Below are 18,844 nucleotides of genomic sequence, written 5' to 3' on the forward strand. Positions count from 1 at the left end.
TACAGTATAAAATCTTGGTTCCTCATATGCTGCTTTCATATATTATTTAAGGCACCATTCTCCTCCTGAAAAGGACCCTTCACAAGAAGATGCTTTAACAAATATAATGGCAAAAAAAGAAAATGAGCCACCAGACACACCAATCATGAAAGCCTTTAAAGAACTTGAAGAGGGAAAAGCATTTAAAAGTTGGGGCACACAGACAGAAAAAGAAGACACTTCAACTAGTAAATTTATATTTGTCTTGACTTGCATCCTCAAAATCACGTTTTTTGTGTCCTTCCTCCCCCCCCCCCCCCTTGCTTCTGGCTCAGGTGACAGGGTAAAAATAGTTGTTACACAAAGACTCTTTGCAAAGCTATCGTAAAACAATGCTCTGTAGTTTGCCTAACAAAACCGGAAATAACAAAGCTAGCTGACTTGTTTAAAATAATAGGAATGTAAGAAATTCTCTATAGCATCGTATTAGTTCATCTAGTTCATGTCCTTTCTCTAGCGGAAATTTATATATACTGAGTATTAACAAAGTTCCTGCTGTCTTTGCACCCACATTTGTTTTGTTGTAGTGTAACGTCTAAATGTTGGCATGAAAGCTGGCGTGTATTATATGACTGAGTAGACTTAATCTCTTCCTCTATGGTGCTGGAGTTGCAGGTGCTTAGTACCTCTTCGCATCAGGCCTTTATTACTCAGGCGCCAAAGATATGGATTTAGGAGCCTAAATTCAAGCACCTAGGTTTGAAAACTTAGATCCTGTTCTAACTCCTGTCTCTCAAGATACTTGTGCTGCCCTGCTTTCTGTCTCCCATTTCTATTAAGCCTGTTCTATTTCTCACTAGCTCAGACTTGTCCTGTTTACCTTCACTTTAAATTCATTTCTTCTCTTCTATATCTGTGCCGCAGAACAGCTCTCCTCATAGGTCAGGTTAACATCTTACTTCAATGAATGTCAAATATTGCTCAATTTTTAGTGGGGATAGGACTTAAGCATGTACAGCTGGTTAGTATAACACAAACCTACTGACATGGGAAACAGCTGAGATGGAACAAGTACAGGGTTGAATACAGTAGGTTACATGGGGACTGAGTGAAGGAGAATCTTCAATATCCTATGTAATATAAATGTTAATTTTTATATGTTTGTTTTTTTACAGAAACATCACATCGACGTCAAACTGTTGGATTTAATGAAAGCACTTTTAGTGCCAATCGGTCCCCAGAGAAATGCAGAGATCAACAAAGACCAAAAAGATATAGCTCACCTAGTGGGCAGAGGTCATCATCCCTCCCACCTTCAAACAGGAAGGCAAACACTCCAAGTAAGCATTTTTGTGTACAGGTTATTGTGTCACTTCAAAATGCAGTGTATTTAAATAACATAAGGTTGTGTTACAAACAGCTGAAGGTAATTTACAAGTTACGATTCTCACATTGTTATCATGGATTTTCTGAAAAAAGGATTGCGTACATGAGTTACAGACTATGTGAAAGCTGTAACCTTACTATCATTTGTCAGTGTGTGACACATACTTTATATGATTTAAATGGACAGTACTTCATGGAGAACTTTGAAAATAATTCTTTAAGACTTGGGGATCAAATTGTATTAAGAAAAACTATTTAAATAGAAAAAGTGTTAGGGCACTTAAATCTTTTCTTCTCTGCAGCACGAAGAGAAATAATGCTGGCACCAGTGTCCGTGACATACAGCCCAAAACGATCTCCAAGAGAAAACCTGTCTCCAGGATTTAGCCACTTGGTTGGCAAAAACGAAAACACAATGACTAGGTACATATTTGTAAATATTAATTTTGGAGTGGGGTTTATTTTCTGATAGCAGTTACACAATTTACGGGCTTGATCCAGCATACCCATACTTTTATGAATAGCTCTTACTCATGGCAGTAATCTTATCACATTTAATGTGAAATACTCATATGAGAGAGGCCTGGTCACTTAAGTAAGGGTTTGCATGACTGGGACATGTATCTGAAGTCAAGTTTGCTTTTTGAAATAGAGCAAGAATAACCTTGGATCCCCCCAGTTAGCATTCACCAAGGTGATGTGTTAGGTATATCGTATTTGATGGAATAATATTGACAGGGAAAAGACTGTAGAAGCATTGTCCTATGTCAACACAGAGTAAATCGGGGTCAGTATGCAGGGATACAAGTGATGCCTTAAAGAATGGGTAAAAGAAAGTAAGCACTTAGAGCTCTTTTTCACTCCCCCATAGAAACTTGTGTGAAGACTAAACTTACTACTGAAACAAAGGGTTTTCTTTATATTTTGCTGGATATCCTGTTTGGCAGAGCTGCAGAGGCAGCATTCTGATTCTGGAGGTGGGGTACAGGGCAGGCATATGTAAGGTGGAGGAAAAGGGAAGTTCAGCATCACTCTTAAGTGTAACATTAAAGTGCTCTTGAGAATGGGAGTCAGGCCTCTTCCTTTAGAAAGAAACAGGTTGCATGATTCAAGGCCTTTGATATATGGAAACCAAAGAACCTGAAGGTGGGGTTGTAATTAGGAGAATCCAGAGAGATCACATTTTCCATTGAAGAGGAAATTGTTTTTAATATGTAAAAGTATAAAAAGATGGACTATTTTTTATAATAGGTATTTCTAACAAGTAGTTGTCTCTTCTACACCCCTCCCCTCATCATTCTGTAGATTCAATATACTTCTGGATGATTTGGAAACTGCTCCTACCTCTACGTTACAACATAGCAATCCAAGAAAACGACTCCAGTTTCTTTCACTAGATGATATAGAAGGTAATTTGTCAGAATGGGCAGAATTATGATTTTTTAATTTTTTTCTTCACCCTCCTAAAGGGAACTCTTTTTTTCTCCACATAGTTTCCACTGACTAGATAAGAGGAATCATGACATTTTTCTGATAAAGCTCTATCCTTTTATTTTGCAATAAATAAATGCAATAGTAATATTGCTTGTAGCAGTAAAAAATTACTGTTCTTACAGTAAATATTTAATTTTTATACACACACAAACATGCACAAACAATAGAATAACAAAATAATTCAACTGAAAAATAAGAGGAAATAAATTTCCTAACTTCTAATTTAGTTAAGCAATGTATGTATTACGAAGAACAGGTCCTTGTGTGTATTCAATATCCTTAATGAAGGTTCTGTTACTAAGTGTTGCATACAAATAGTGAAGGGTAATTATAATAATAAAGCTAGTTAATTTTAATTTTTTAAATTGTTGGATGAAAACATTATTTTAACCACATTTTCATTAAAATACTGAATGTATGACATTTTATATTATATTTTAAATTTTTAATATTTTAATATTCAATCATGTTTTTAATTCTTTAACTATAATATAAAGAGCAGTCTGAAGCTACAGTGAAATATTTTTCATTACCTATATTAAATATTCTGGTTTAATATTGTAGAAAATTATTTTGTTATAAATCTGAGATTACTAAAGTCTTCAGTCATCAACAGCAACTAATCAATATTACATAACTTCTTCCCAAGTTTAGCTTCATCTTGAGATAATTCTGATATCATGAGGCATAATTAAATACATTAGTATGTTTGTAGTGAAAGCCTCAAGTGTGAATTTTCATGCCTCTGTCTGTTTGTGTCCTACAGAATCACAGTGATTCATTGCTTTTCCTATGGTTCACTTTATGTTCTGTTATGAATAATACATTTTATATCTATCTATCTATCTATCTATCTATCTAACTATAAATAAAAAGGGGAATTAAAAAAATAAACAGCACTTTCATCTTTTCATAGGAAGGCAACATTCAGGTAAAGGCATTGACAGCTGTGTTAAACATAGTTCTTGCACTGAATCTTTGCACACTGGAATGAAGAAAGGAACTGTGGTTTCTGCCTGGGAAGAGAGGAATATACCACACAAAAATGAACAAAGTACTCCTCCATCAGTAGTACCTTATGATGCTGATTTCAACTATACATCAAGAATTAAGACATTGGCTGAAACTGAGAGACTTTTTGATGAACTCACACAAGAAAAGCAACAGGTAAAAACCATTTTTCTTCTAATTTTATGAATAAATGCCTTTGTATAAGAGAGAGGCTAGTGAGACAGCCATATAGCTGCACTATGCCTGGCTCAAACCAATTCAAAGTTCCCAGAGTTGTTCTGACGGTGCAGCATCTTCCTTGCACAGTAAACTTTAGATACTTCAGTCCTTTGACTCTTCCAAGCAAAGTCATATTCTGCAATTGAGATGCAGACAAATGGGGATAGAGGGTCTGAGGTGAATTTATTTTGCAACAAGCCAAGATTTAAACTAGCCTTTCAGAGATGAAAGGTTTGTGCATTAAACCATTCTAGCACCTAATTAAAGTGCTATCTTCTTCAAAGGGATGTTTGTGAGGGTGGGCAGAAGTACATATAATTACATAGTAATAATTACGATATCTAAACAACTACACTGCACATATATCTCTAACCTATCCCTGACTTTTTTGCAGATTAAAGATTAGGCAGGTTTATACTGGCTTTTGAATTTATAGCTGCAGTATTTTGTGTGTTACTAGATTGAGGCTGCATTGAGTCGAATACCTGGTAGTGGCGGAAGAACAACCTTACAAGCAAGATTAAACCAGGTGAAAACACTTATTTCTGTGTATCTGACTATTTTTTCAGTTAATCTCCCAATACTGGAAGTTCAGTCTGTATTCTCTGTTTTGCTACAGAATAAGGTATGGTTTAGTGCAGGGGTAGGCAACCTATGGCACTCGTGCCGAAGGCGGCACGCGAGCTGATTTTTTTTCAGTGGTACTCACACTGCCCGGGTCTTGGCCACTGGTCTGGGGGGCTCTGCATTTTTATTTAATTTTAAATTAAGCTTCTTAAACATTTTAAAAACCTTATTTACTTTACATACAACAATAGTTTAGTTATATATTATAGACTTATAGAAAGAGGCCTTCTAAAAACGTTAAAATGTAATACTGGCACGCGAAACCTTAAATTGGAGTGAAAAAATGAAGACTCGGCACACCGCTTCTGAAAGGTTGCCGACCCCTGGTTTAGTGGATTGTAACAGGAGCTTTTCCATACCACTCTACACTGCCCATGAATTGGTTTGAATCTTTAGCTTTTATGGAAATTGTTTGCCAGTTATCATCATGTCTTAGGACCAAATTAAGAAATGATAGGGTGTAAATCAGATTCAGTTAAAATCACTTACAACAACTTTACATATCAGTAGTTCTAAGTTAGAGCAGTGGTTTTCAACCTTTTTTCATTGTAGACCCCTAAATATTTTGAATGGAGGTGTGGACCCCTTTAGAAATCTTAGACATAGTCTGCGGACCCCCACAGCTCTGCGGACCACAAGTTGAAAAACCACTGTTCTATGGCAACGACAACCTTTCGCAGAATCCTTAGACATAGTCCATGGACCCCAGGTTGTAAACCACTGAGTTAGAATACTGTAGAACCTCAGTTATGAACACCTTGGGAATGGAGGTTGTTCGTAACTCTGAACAAAACATTATGGTTGTTCTTCCAAAAGTTTACAAGTGAACATTGACTTAATACAGCTTTGAAGTTTTACTATGCAGAAGAAAAAGGCTGCTTCCTCCTCCGCCCCCTTTTTTTTTTAGTAGTTTACGTTTAACAGAGTACTGTACTGTATTTGCTTTTGTGTTTGTGTGTGTGTGTCTTTCTCTCTCTGCTGCTGCCTGATTGCATACTTCTGGTTCCAAATGAGGTGTGTAGTTGACTGGTCAGTTTGTAACTCTGGTGTTCGTAACTCTGAGGTTCTACTGTATATCTACAGAACAAATGAAGGTATAGTGGTAGCTCAGGTAGACACACACATGCTAGCTTTAATCTAGCTTGCACAAGGAACAATAGTAGTGAAGATGTGGCAGCACAGACTTCAGTGCAGGCTAGCTGCCTGAGTACATACTCAGGTAGACAAATGTCCTGGTGTTAGTGGAAAGCTGTTAATGCATCAGAAAAGACACTGACGGAAAATGGGGACAATACCAACATATTTATTTTAGAAGACCATTGTTTATAACTGCATGGTATTGAATGTGTTATCTTTTTCAAATGTTTTCTTTAGGAAGCCTTGGAAGATCGCTTGGAAAGGATTAATAGAGATTTGGGCTCAATCCGTATGACGCTGAAAAGATTTCATGTTTTACGTACCTCTGCAAATCTTTGAGACTTGTATCTATTAAATTCAGATATGCTTTTGTTTGCACTAATGTATAATTATGCACTCAGCAAATGCAAATTGTTTTGTATTTTTGTAAACCCTCAATAGTAGTTTTACAACCATGTTATCCTTTACACACAGCAATATTTTGTACTTCAAATAGCCACATATATTTAAACATATTTTCTTACACTTGAGAAATCAATGTTAATCGTGTATTTTACTATTTTTTAAGAATGTGAATTATTTTTAAATAGTGTATAAGAATTCAGTTTATAATAAGGAAGGTAACTGAGGCAGCTTGTTTTCTGAACAAAATCATGTTGTAATCCTTTTGCAGTTCATTTTGCTCACCATTTTTATAGAGATGAATAGCTACATTGTAAATAATAGGTACTATGACATTTTGAACTTTTATATTATGCAGAAAGCAACACAGCTTCTGTGGTGACTATAACTACAAGCATATGGTAAATACCTTTTATTTAAAATATTGTAGCTTGTTTTTTAATTCGCTGTTATTGTGACACATCTTAAATAAATGTATATCTACAAACTGGAATTCTATTAAATATCCATTTGTATAAATGCATAGAAAGTAGTTATACAAACTGAATATTTTTGTTTCAAAATTGTATTTCTTGTGTGATGGGGTGAGGATATTACAGAGCCACGTGAATTAAAAAATATTTCTTTAGTGTTGAGACTTACTAATTAATTTAGAAGCCTGTTGGAAATATTCAGGGCCAAATTCTGTTCCATGCCACCTGGTCTTGACTTCAGATATCTCAGTGTTGGTAAATAAGAACTCCCCTCCCAAGAGGCTTGGAGAGGGAAAAATATATGGAGCTCTTCAAGTGTCTAGGGCTTGTGCAAACAGTGTGGCCTTTATCTAAGACTGTGAGGGGCATCTTCCCACTGTGAGCCTAAATTAAGGCTGAAAAGGGGTTTTCAAGTTACAAGAAGGATGAGTGTTGAAGATGCAGAGCGCTACAGAACTACATGCGTGGCAGCATTGGTAGAGGGCCTTCTATGTATGGAAATCTTTTTCATGCCCCTCACAGTCTGAGATAAAGGCCACACTCTTTGCGCAAGCCCTAGACACTTGAAGAGTTCCATATATTTTCCCTCTCTTTTGCGAGAGTAGTTCTTGTTCTCTATTCTCTCTATTTGTAATCATTAGGAGTAATTAAACGTAATGATCAATGTACTCGCTCAAAAAATCTCCACAGGTATCTTCCCTTGAGGAAATAGTTTGCTATAGTAACTGTGTACTTAATGTTTCTACTTTGTCTTGATAAAATTCACTTCTGATTATCTCCTTCACACCACACACACAAAGGAGAATTGCACACAATGAAGGGATGTATAATGACTCTTGGAAAATAATACTTGACACAGAAATGCATTCTGTACTATGCTTCAGGAAGTACATTGTATATGAGTGAAAGAGGGTTGAGTTCTGTTTCACTTTGGCTTTTAGGGGTTTATATATAATTTATCATTCCAGTCTGAGATTTTGCTTCAGTAGTTTTGTAACGAGTGCTTTCTTTATACCATTTTAGCAACTAGAAGCAATACTTGCATTATGTCTGGATGACTGTAAATTGTGATGTTTTTTGCTCGCTTGATTGCCATTGGGCCTATGTTAGCAGATCATTTCTAGCACTGTTTTGCTATTTCTCAAATCTCTAGTTTGTAAAGTTCTGATCACAGTGAGTGCTAGCACACATCCTATCTCCCCATGACACTCCAAGACCTGGAAAACCTAACAACAGTTGTTGTTTTTTTAATATGCCAGACACTAACCATCATGCTGTCCCCATTCCAATCACAGTTATGTTCACCTTTGTTGCCTTTGTCTGGGCTTGTCCTCGTCCATCCCTCCACAAACGCAAGTTGACGCCACACCATTCCTTTTTGTTGCAAGCTTATTCTTTTCATTTCTGGCCAAAGAGTTTTGTCATGGGATCGGCCCGGCGCATTTTCAGTCTGCCGGGTGATTGCTTGTGGTCTCTGGGGATCCAGTCACTGACGTGGGTTGTCCACTTATTGTCTTGCCATGACCCGCCCATCACACATTAAAAAATAAAATCAGCCTTTTACACTTACAAATTTTGTAGTGGTGAATAATATGTATTTCTAGGTGGGACATTACTGAATTACAAAGGTGTATACCTAATATTTCAGTTTTGTATTTTAATAATAAACATTTAATTAGATTATTTTCTGCTGCCCAAGAATAATACTAGGTTTAGGGATATTACCCAGTGATAATCTAGGTTTTAACCATATCATCTGTTTCAAATTCTGTTATGGTTAAAGATATCAACAATATGATTACTTTGCAACAGAAAGGGCAGGGTCACTGGCATAAAGGCAGCTTGTGCAAGTTTGATTCTAACATTACTCAATGCTTTAAAACCTAATTCTCTAAAGAACCTTCCCTATTTGTTCCTGCACACGTGTGCGCGCACACACACACACGCTCTCACACTCTGCAGCCTTAACTTTGCCAATGGAAGATTGGAAGGGGGACTGAATATGTCAGTGAGGGGGAGCTCAGGTGGTGGAATATTCTCCCTCTGATTTAACATAGACTAAGACTAGTCTTCTGGGCATTTTATATTCTGATTTGTAGATTGGATTCAAAATACCTAAAGAGAATAAGAATCTCAGCCTCCAACCAGCTGCAATGCCACTCACAAGGAATGGTGTTGCAACAATTTTGAATTATCGTAGGGTGCTTGCTCTAATGCCTTCAAATGTATAATTCAGCCTGGAGGGTTTCTCGCAAGCAGTCCATTACTGGATAAGTTTACGCTTGGGAATTAAAACAGGGCTTCAGTCTTCACATTGTCTTAAGTGCTTTTTCTTGTTTACAAATCTGTTCTCTTCCCTCCGTTATCAGAAGAACCAATTTTCCTTGGATAATTGATATACTTACTGGTTTCCACTTTCAGCTATTCCATTATTGCTGCACTACCCTTCATTTTAGACCTAAATTTACCTCCATCCTACCCTCTTTGGTGCCGTTCCCTTTTTATTACGGTCATTTGTTGACATCCGGAAAGAAGAATCATTAAAGTGAGTTTATATAATTTCTGTCTGAAAGTAACCTCCCATTAGCTCAGGCTTTCTGAGCTATTTCTGTTAGTTTTTCTCAGCAGTATGAGAACACAAAGTGATGGTCCAACATTTTCAAAATATCACTGATTTTGGGTGCCCTACTTAAGACACCTCATACCTGATTTTCAGAAGTGCTGAGAACCTGCATCTCCAAATTAAGTCAGTGGGAAATCTAGATGTTGAGCACTTCTGACAATCAGGCCAACGGTGTCTTAAACTGGGAACCAAGAAATAGGCGCACCCAAAATCAGTGGCTGCTTTTGAAACTGTATCTGTTATTGCAGCTGACATTTCTGAATGGTGTTCCTTTAAATTAGATTTTTAAATGTACAGTTGTAAAATGGCTTTCCTTTAACACAGATTTAAATCTCATTCTGTGCTGAGGGCCAAATTATATTTTGAACAGGCTCGAACATATTTATGCTCTTTCCAAGTATGCCCTTTTCCCTTCGCAATTCCTCCCAATTCCTATGGCACTTCTATGCGTCGGAGGATAGGAAATTAACTAGGAATCACCACTTTTGTGTGTGTCAGTCTTTTCTGTGAGTTTTCTCGTAGACAGCTCTGCGGTGTAAATCTCTTCCATTGCTGGATCCTGCTTTAATTTGTTGCCCAAGTTACAGCATTATGGTAAAGTGAAGAGAGAGGCAGATCAGTTAAGTTATCTCCAGACCAACTGACTGACCAACATCCCTGCTCTGATAAGTATAGTTAAGATTATTCTATGAACTAAATCACTGAGATGTGCTGAAAAATAAACGGGGAAAAAAATTTAAAACAAAGACAACAGGTCTGGAGTTGTATAAAATTGTCTATCTCATTTCCTGACCCTCAGGTGGGGAGTTTTGTTACTTCAGTAGTACTTCCTTAACTTAGCTGGTTGCACTTAGCTGGTTTCAGTTATTTATATAGCAGTGTATAGTGTAACTGTGGACAGGAACTTTGCAAAGCAAATAAAGAGACAAGGTCCCTGCTTTAAAGTATTTATAATCTAACAGAGAAACAAGAGTTGGGGCATAAGACAGCAGCAGATGAGCTCATTGGAGGCGAGGTTTGGAGGAATGGGTTTTAAGGAGGAGATGAAGGGCACTGGACAAGAATTGGGAGATACTACATTTGGGTAGGAGGCCAATTTTGGGAATTTAGTGGAAAAGCTGAAAGGAGCAGTAAGGAGAGAGGATAGGAATGTTAATAGGGAATGAAATTGGAGGATAAGAGGGCAGTGGTGAGATACGTGTAAGGCTTTGACAGTGCGAACAAAGATCCTGAACATGCTGCAGATAAAGAAGAAAGTTCAGTGTGTTGATAGTGCAATTATGTGGATAAGGCTAATGACTTTATATGTAATTCAATGTGTGTCTCGGAGCTCTGCAAATTGGTAGACAGTGTTGTATAGTTGTGTGATAGAAGAACTCACATGATATATTTTAAATACACAATAACTAATGATGTAATTTTTAAAATATGTAAGGAATCTGGTTACTTCGGCTTCAAACCACTATAGATCACTGTATTTTTTTTTTTTTTTGCTTTTATCCAATCTTGTTAGTGAGCAAAGCTGTAAGAGTAGTCAGTGCTGCTCTAGTCTTGCTATGTATCTCAGAATCAATCACTGTGTTGAAATTGTAACAGGGCTGGGGTGCTGAGAATTTAAAGGAGAGCGGATCTGGTGGGAGGTCAAATTAAATGAAAATGTTAGGCTTCCTAATTCTGGCCATTAAGTTCCAACCCTCGCATGTGATGAAAAGGTAATGTGAAAGAAAAATCAGTAAAGGAGAGCTTATAGGATGCAGCTTATCAGTTGCTTGTTAATTTCAAGTTAATTTTAAGCCCCATTATCATGGGATGGAAATTAGCATGCAGATGATATAGGCAAGCATTGTCAAACCAGACTTAAAACACTGATTTGTGCAATTCTAGAAAAGCCACACACAGGTCTCCTAGATGCAGACTCAAGTAATTAACATGTTGCATTATATCTATCAAGGGGTAATGGGGGATCTTTCCTGGCCTAAGAAGTGAATGAACATTTTGAGACAGAGATCATATGGGTTAGTGAAGCCCTATCTTCATATTTTGAGATGGTGATGATGACTGGTGCCTTGCACCCACACCCAGCAGTCATCTGAGGAGTTTTACCAATATTTGTTGTGCTAGGTGGGGGTTGCAATGCATGAGCTGAGGTCTTTCACTTGAATCCAGCTGACCTGGTTTCTTTTTAGTGTGGATGAGAAGTTCCAAGCCTGGCAGCTACTTTCCCTACATCCAGCCCTCAATGCACTCTGCCTTGCACTGGGATATGGCCCTAAAGCCATTGATCCCAGCAATGACCATAGCAATAGGACCATGGTAAAGGTGTTTCCTAAATCCCCAAACGCACTGGCATTATTAGCATGAGGTACTCCCTGTACAGATGTGCCATAAGAAACAGGGCTATTGTGTGTACACTGTGCAAGACAAACTTCCATTTATGGATCTGAGATTTAGGCGAGGTGGGATCCATTCCAGACTCTGCCATTAACTCACTGTGCCCCCTTGGGGAAGTCAGTTGACTTCTGGATACCTCAGTTTTGCATCTGAGAAATGGGGATAAAGATGCTGACTTCCCTCGCTTTGTAACGCAGGTAGAGATCTAGCCCTGCAGCGTGCAATCTAAGTGTATTATTATTCCTTACCCTAACCCTATACCGTTGCACCTGCCTTCATCCCCTGTGGCTGGGGCCCGGAAAGTTCTGGAGTTTAGTCCCAGGGAACAGCTAGTTTGGAAGGGGGAGATTTCCCGGCCTCTCGCCCCACCTCTGTAAAGCACCAGTGAGCCGGTGCTGGGGTTTTCCCGCCAGCCTCACCCGAGCCCCTGCCACCCTCAGCAGCTCAGAGCCCGGGGGTGCAGCTCCCAGGTGGCCCCTGCCCGGCCGGAGCTGCTGTACCCCGCCGCGGCCGGAGGGGGGCGCACCCCGCCTGGCTGTCCCCTGGTGCTCCGGGTGCCGAGAGTGAGGGAATGCCTGCGAGCCGGGGAAGGAAGTGGCCGCGCTCTGCAGCAGTGGGCAAGGCTCGCGCCGGGAGAGGAGGCTGCCAGCCGGGTCCGTGTCGCTGCCGAGGGGCAGAGGGAGAGCCGGGGCGCCCCTCCTCCCGCCACAGCCGCGGCAAGAGACCTGCCAGGCAGCCGCCCAGCCGCGCCGGGAGCCCGGGGATTGCCGCGGCAGCTCCCCCCTGGCCAGCGGCACCGCGGAGCCCCGCTGCCCTGCCCGCCCTCGCCGGGGATTATGCGAGAGGGAAGCGGGCAGGTCGGCAGCCCGCTCCTGGTAGCCGGGGAGAGCAGCAGCAGCAGCCGCCGAGCGAGCGCTGGGGCCGCAGCCGGTGCGTGGGGGGAAGGAGCCGCCTCCCAGGGCAGGCGCTGCTGCGCGCGGGGGCCCCTCGTCCCGGCGGGAGGGGGGCGCCGGGGCCGGCCTAGTCCGCGGGAGCCGGAGGGGGCGGGCGGCCCCGTGGCGACGCGGCTGTTCTGAGGGGGGCGCCCGCCAGCGCGGGGGCCGGCCTGGCTGTGGTGGCTGGAGGGGCGTGTGGCGCAGGCTCTGGGCTGGGACCCGGGCGGGTCCGCAGGGGCTGTGGGCTCAGCCCCCAGCCTGGACAGCGGCGGGATAGTGCAGGGGGCAGCAGGTGGCTAGACAGGCCCCCGGCTGGGCATCGCTCCCGGGGGCAATAACATCCGTCTCCTCTGGGCTCCAAACCCCACTGACCCGGGAGTGGGGCGGGATGAGTGTCCCCCCTTCGGCTCAGTTACGTGGGCGAGAGTGGGGGTCCCTGCAGGGAGCGAGTTTCGCCTTTCACCAGCGGTTTCGGGGGACGGGGGGAGATACATTTTAAAATGCCCCCCCCCCCTTTTTTCAAGCTGGTCAGGTCTGTTTTATTAGCACCACCGAAGTGTGGATGGCAAAGCTCCCTGCTCCCTGTGTTGCTAAGAAACAACGTCTTCGAGCTGCTGCCCAGACCCATGCATTAATGGTCACTTCTGTGCCCGCAGATCCAGTCCCGTGTTTGTTATTACTACAAAGAAACCTTTCCGAGAGATTGGAGGGGGCTGTTTTTCTTTTACATGTACTTGAGGCATGGACACGTCTATCCTAGAGACAACATTGTTTTGTTGTTTGCACTGACAGGCTTTCTCACGTGGATTTTTTCGGGTGCTATAGTTAGCAACACAGGGCTGGTAATGCACGGTGAGAGCAGGCTGGAAGAATAATACAAGTCACTTGCTCTTTCCAACTAAGTATTGCTAGAACTCTTCTGTGTTTTAACCTGCCCTGTGGCAAACAGGGTGTTTTGCTAGCAAAAAGTTTCCTATGTAAATGAGGTGGCATGGTAGAAAAGACAGACTATTTTCATTATATTACAACAAATCTAAGAGCTGCAGCAATAACAATGCGGTTTTACAGAAAAGATGAACTGCTCATGATCTAGTTAAAATAACCCATAAATATCCTAAATGTGGCTTTTTCTTGCTTGGCTGGCTACTTGTGCAGAGTGGCTTGCCTCTTAATTTTAGGCTGTAATTTGAATATAATGTCTGAGGAGATGTTTGTGTTTGAAAATATGAGGTAGCAGGTGTACCTGTCTCTTGTTTCAAACCAGCAGATGGAACATGTTAGGTAGTTCATGTACTTGATGTGTATGAAATATTGCTGGGCTTCAGGGATACCACTCTGCTAGACTTTAAGGGTCATATAATTTTAATGCTAAAATTTATTATAAGCATGTGATTTATTTACCTTTGACCATAATCTTAAACTCATGACTTGAAGGTTAGGTGTTTGATTTGGTTTGGATTTTTTTGTAAGTGAATTTAGCCCTACCAAAGGTGTCAGATTTGCATCCCTGGAGACTTCACTCTGTACATCCCCAGAGCAGGTACAGCACAGGCTGTGGCAGCACAAGCTTCCCTCAAGCTGCCCTGTGACACTTGTCAACTCTGACTTGGCTGGATCACTTCTAGGGATGGAAGGGCAGATCTGTCTCAATCCCATTTCAGTTCTAATCTCTCTGTTGAAGGTCCCCAGCTAGTGGGCTGATTTTCAGGACAAGGGCACTTTTCAAATTGAAATGGAGCTGTGACCACCAGCTGGGTTCACATAATCCAGGGGTTCTCAAACTTCATTGCACCGCAACCCCCTTCTGACAACAAAAAGTACTACATGACCCCAGGAGGAGGAACCGAAGCCTGAGCCCGTCCAGGCCCCGCTGTTCCTGGTGCAGAGGCCAAAGCCCATCGGCTTCAGCCCCAGTTGGGAGGCCTGTAATCTGAGCCCCGCCAGCCCTGGCTGAAGCCCTTGGGCTTTGGCTTTGGCCCTGGGTGGTGGAGCTCGGTCTTCAGCTTTATCCCCAGGTGATGGGGCTCGGGCTTCACTCCCGGCTCTGGGCCCCAATAAGTCTAATGCCTGCCCTGGCAACCTCATTAAAATGGGGTCATGACCCTCTTTGGGGTCCCGACCCACAGTTTGAGAACTGCTGATGTAATCTATAAAAGAGTCACCAGATAGAATAATAGAAATGTAGGACTGGAAGGGACCTCAGTTGATCTTGTCCAGTCCCCAGCACTGAGGAAGGACTAATTATTATCTAGACATTCCTGACAAGTGTTTGTCTAACCTTAAAAATCTCCAATGACAAAAGAATCCATAACCTCCATAGGTAATTTGTTCCAGTGCTTAACTACCCTGACAGTTAGGAAGTTTTTCCTAATATGTAACCTAAATCTCCCTTGCTGCAATTTAAGCAGCTTTGTCCCAAGCTATTCCCTCTGCAGTCTGACTTGGCTTTCCCCTCTGGGAAGAGAGGTGGAAGGGACTTCCCCTTTCAGGGGGATTCTCTGGTTATTCGGGTGTTGGAGCATCTGCTTGGAGGGAGGGGAAAGCACCTCCATGCTACTTTTTGCAAAGAGGCCCTAAAGAGAGATGCTGGCTGCTCCTCCATCCACCTGCAAGGATTATGAGGACTGAATTTTCAGTATTCTCTGACAGCCTAGAGCGCTTTTGGACTGGGTTCTGGAGCTGCGTGTGTATAAGCTCCCCATGGAGAGCCCATGGCACTGCACTGGTATGGTCTGGCAGCATCAATAATGATGCTTTATAGAGTGCTGTTTATCCATAGCTCACAAAGGAGGCTAAGACATTACTATCCATAGTTAGGGAAACAGAGCACAGCTGACTTGCTCAAGATTGTGCCACACATCCATGGCAGTACTGGGAATAGAACCCCAGTCTCTGGTCTCCTAGTTCAGTGCCCTCTCCAGAGGCCCATGCTGCCTCCTGAAGATGGGCTGATTTCATTTCATTCTTCTTTGGCATCACTGATTCCAACTCTGTAGATTCCATTCCAAGTGTCTTGGTTTTGCAGTACAGTGCAATAAAATGTAAATTGATGCATGTGCTCGACTCCAAGTATGTGAGTAGTCCCATTAAAGTCAGTGGGACTGTGCAGTCTTTGTAAGCACAGGGGTTAGTAATTAGTATGCACTGACTTGATTTCATATTTGAATAATGTGGACTCATAAAATTCCCTCTCCCTTTATTGCTTGATAACCCCCGTTTCTGCCCCCGATCCTTGATTCTCTGGAATATTTTTATCATGTTTGTTTCTACCATGTCTGGTTTGTGCCCCTGAGTAATAGAAGAAGATTGATTATATTACAAAACACAACACTAGCTTCTAAGTGATTTTTCCACTCTTGAATAGGAGGCTGTTGGGAGTGCACCGTTCTGTCCTTTCACAGACCTCATGCCTGATATGTTCAATTGATCTTTGTACGGCTGGTTATTTTAATGTTTGACCAGTTCATGGGCTTGTCCCTGAGTTGCTTGATGGCTGAAAATCCTTAGCATGAAATATAAAGTGAAGAATAGCTAAGCATGACAGAAGAATGGCCACAGACCAGTCCTCTCTTGCGGTTCTACGTTGCAATGCTTCTTTACAATACTGTTCATGTATTCTGATCATTATAGCATCTCAAAGAGAGAGAGAGAAAAAGAGATGTGAGCAAATGACTGAGGCTTAGGGGTTAAAAATGTGGCTTGTTACGTGTCTTACCTTTGATAGATAGAGCAGACTCCTGTTAGGATGTTAATTTGCATTAATCATATTTAAGTTTCCATAACTAACTTTTAATTAAAGCATGGTTGATACCAGCTTAATGAATGTACGTATGCTAGGCCATCTGCATGAATAAAAATTGTTTTTAATTCCCTTACTATTCCCTTTATGGCCCCTTAGATGCTTTTTGTGGCCATTTAAACAGCATATGGTAGCAGCTGTTCATCTTTTTAATATAACTTTTTTGCATCTGTGTTCAAGAAACAATAATGATGTAAATAAACAACTATCTCATATCTTTAAAAGTACCTTGGAACATGAAAAGGTGGCAAAGTATGTCTAGGTGCGTGGATGAGAAAATGTTGCCTAATTTAGGACCTGATCCAAAGCCAGCTGAGGTTAATGGAGAGCCTTTTCGTTGACTTCAGTAGGCTTTGGATCAACTGTTGGGCTCCAATTCAGCAAAACATTTATGTGCTTAAGTCTCACTGAAACCATTAAAAAAACTAACGAGGAATTCTAGCCCATGAAAGCTTCTGCCCAAATAAATGTGTTAGTCTCTAAGGTGCCGTAAGGACTCCTCGTTGTTTTTGCTGATACAGACTAATATGGCTACCACTCTGAAAACTGAAACCATTGAAACTTAAGCACGTGCTTTAACTGTTTTGCTGAGTAGAGGTGGATTGTTCAGTCTTAATGCACTCTGATCCGAAATCTCCTCTTATTTACAGTAACTTTTCACAAGAATAACTCTAATGACTTCAGCAGACTTAATCCTGATTTACACCTCGGTTAGTGAGAGCAGAATGAAGACCTCAGAGAGTGATTTTTTGGATGGTAGTTTATTTAATGGGCATCTTTCACCAAAACAATACTTTCTGATACAATATCCCTGTTATTTTGGATTTGCTTCGGACAGCATATTTGAATGTCTTCAGTGTTGTGCATCGAACAGCCCAAACGTTTATTGTGAACTGGCATCTGGTATGTGGGAGTTTTATGCGTCTGCTAATTTTAGTTAACAACCAATTTAGAAAGACTGTGTTTTAGCCTGTTGAGAGATGCTAAAAATTTGCAAGTGAAAGTGGGATGTTTTGGGGTTTAATTATTTTATTGATTTGCCTTTTTAATTTGAAATCTGTATTGCTTCTGAGAGTTTTCTCTAATGCAGCATCACATCTTCCAGGTAAGCTAATTTTTTAAAAGGCTCATTCAACTGCCCCAAACAGTTTTTTTTGGAATTTACACACTTCAGTAAGAAAAAAAAAAACCTGTCCTATTTATTGTGATATTGACATAATCTCATAGCTAATTAGCCACACTATATATTTTAACAAACTGTTATGTGAGGGCCTGATTCAAGAGCTGTAGAGTAAAATGGTGCTCTTTATAGTGTAGAGTGGTAGCTGCTATTTATTTTTTTCTGAATCTAGCATGACTCATTACTGTGAATTTGTGAGAATGCAATAATGTGTTCTAGGACCAGTACAATCCACTAGGAAATATTTCTTAACCTGTCACTTTCCCTTTTAAGTTTTCTATCAAAAATGCATTTTTCTTATTTGAATTGTCTTAAATTCACAAATTAGAGAAAATGGTTAATTTTTCTTCTTCTAATTTATTTTGAAGGTGATTTGTAAAGAGAAGGAGTGCAATCAGTGTTTCTATTTAAAAAAGCAAAAATTAGTGCAAGACTGTTTTTCAGGCCCAGATTTCAGGTTTTGTAAACAAACAAACAAGTGTTTTGCAAATCCCAGTATGAATAGAAATATAGTTATGAAACTGAGGGAGGCTAGGGTGGAGAGAATAAAATTAAACCTGCATTTGTTTATAACTTTTCCCAGGCAATGTTGGGAATCATTGTACTAGGGCAAGAGAATCTGAAATTGAAACTTTTTATAAACCCAAAGTGTATCTGAGTAGTCCAGTTTCAGTGTCTAAGTTAAGTGTGGTGCCAATTGTAAACAAACAACATAAATAGTGAACAATAAATGTTTGGAAAATTATTTCAATCTTAATAATGTAAGGTGGGATTTTCAAAAATACTTCGCATCAGCCTTGCTCGGCTCCCTTGAAAATCAACAGGAGTTTTACCCAATAGGGGTGTTAAGTCAGGGAGAAGAGCTCCTGAAAATTCTGCGTATAAACTATTAGTAACATGGGCAATGAGGTTAATATGTGTAACTATCTGAATAGTGACTCTTCAGTGAGTTGCACTGAGGGAACTGGGAAACAGTGTGAAAATACACCCGATCTTATCACGGATGATCCTGGCTTCTGTGTATCACCTAAGATCTACAGGTGTCAGGAGTCAAATCTCCTTTCCATTCTGCAGGGGACAAAGGTCTACAGGGTTAAGTGGTTTGGAGCCCTGGTGATCACCCTCTGCACAATGACAGATTTCACCCAGAGAGGAGGATGGAAGGATTCTCTTTGTCAGAGGATAAAT

General features: G+C 40.8%; 2 protein-coding genes across 11 annotated transcripts in view; both read left to right on the top strand.

The window, feature by feature from the left end:
- MPHOSPH9 (M-phase phosphoprotein 9) overlaps nt 1–6,890 on the top strand; it is a 48,830-nt gene extending 41,940 nt beyond the window's left edge. For all 3 annotated transcript variants that reach the window (XM_054006823.1, XM_054006824.1, XM_054006825.1), the window contains 7 exons: nt 52–227; nt 1,155–1,319; nt 1,668–1,788; nt 2,671–2,774; nt 3,776–4,026; nt 4,550–4,618; nt 6,091–6,890. In XM_054006823.1, the coding sequence (XP_053862798.1) occupies nt 52–227; nt 1,155–1,319; nt 1,668–1,788; nt 2,671–2,774; nt 3,776–4,026; nt 4,550–4,618; nt 6,091–6,192 (988 nt within the window). In that variant the 3' untranslated portion in view covers nt 6,193–6,890. The remainder of the gene's footprint in view (nt 1–51; nt 228–1,154; nt 1,320–1,667; nt 1,789–2,670; nt 2,775–3,775; nt 4,027–4,549; nt 4,619–6,090) is intronic.
- A 5,456-nt stretch (nt 6,891–12,346) lies between these two features.
- Nucleotides 12,347–18,844, top strand: part of PITPNM2 (phosphatidylinositol transfer protein membrane associated 2) — a 212,014-nt gene continuing 205,516 nt past the window's right edge. For all 8 annotated transcript variants that reach the window (XM_054006344.1, XM_054006351.1, XM_054006348.1 and 5 more), the window contains exon 1: nt 12,347–12,672. The gene's annotated coding sequence lies outside the window, so the exon portion shown is untranslated. The remainder of the gene's footprint in view (nt 12,673–18,844) is intronic.

This window comes from Malaclemys terrapin, chromosome 16, assembly GCF_027887155.1.
Source record: "Malaclemys terrapin pileata isolate rMalTer1 chromosome 16, rMalTer1.hap1, whole genome shotgun sequence".
NCBI classification, from domain to species: domain Eukaryota; kingdom Metazoa; phylum Chordata; order Testudines; family Emydidae; genus Malaclemys; species Malaclemys terrapin.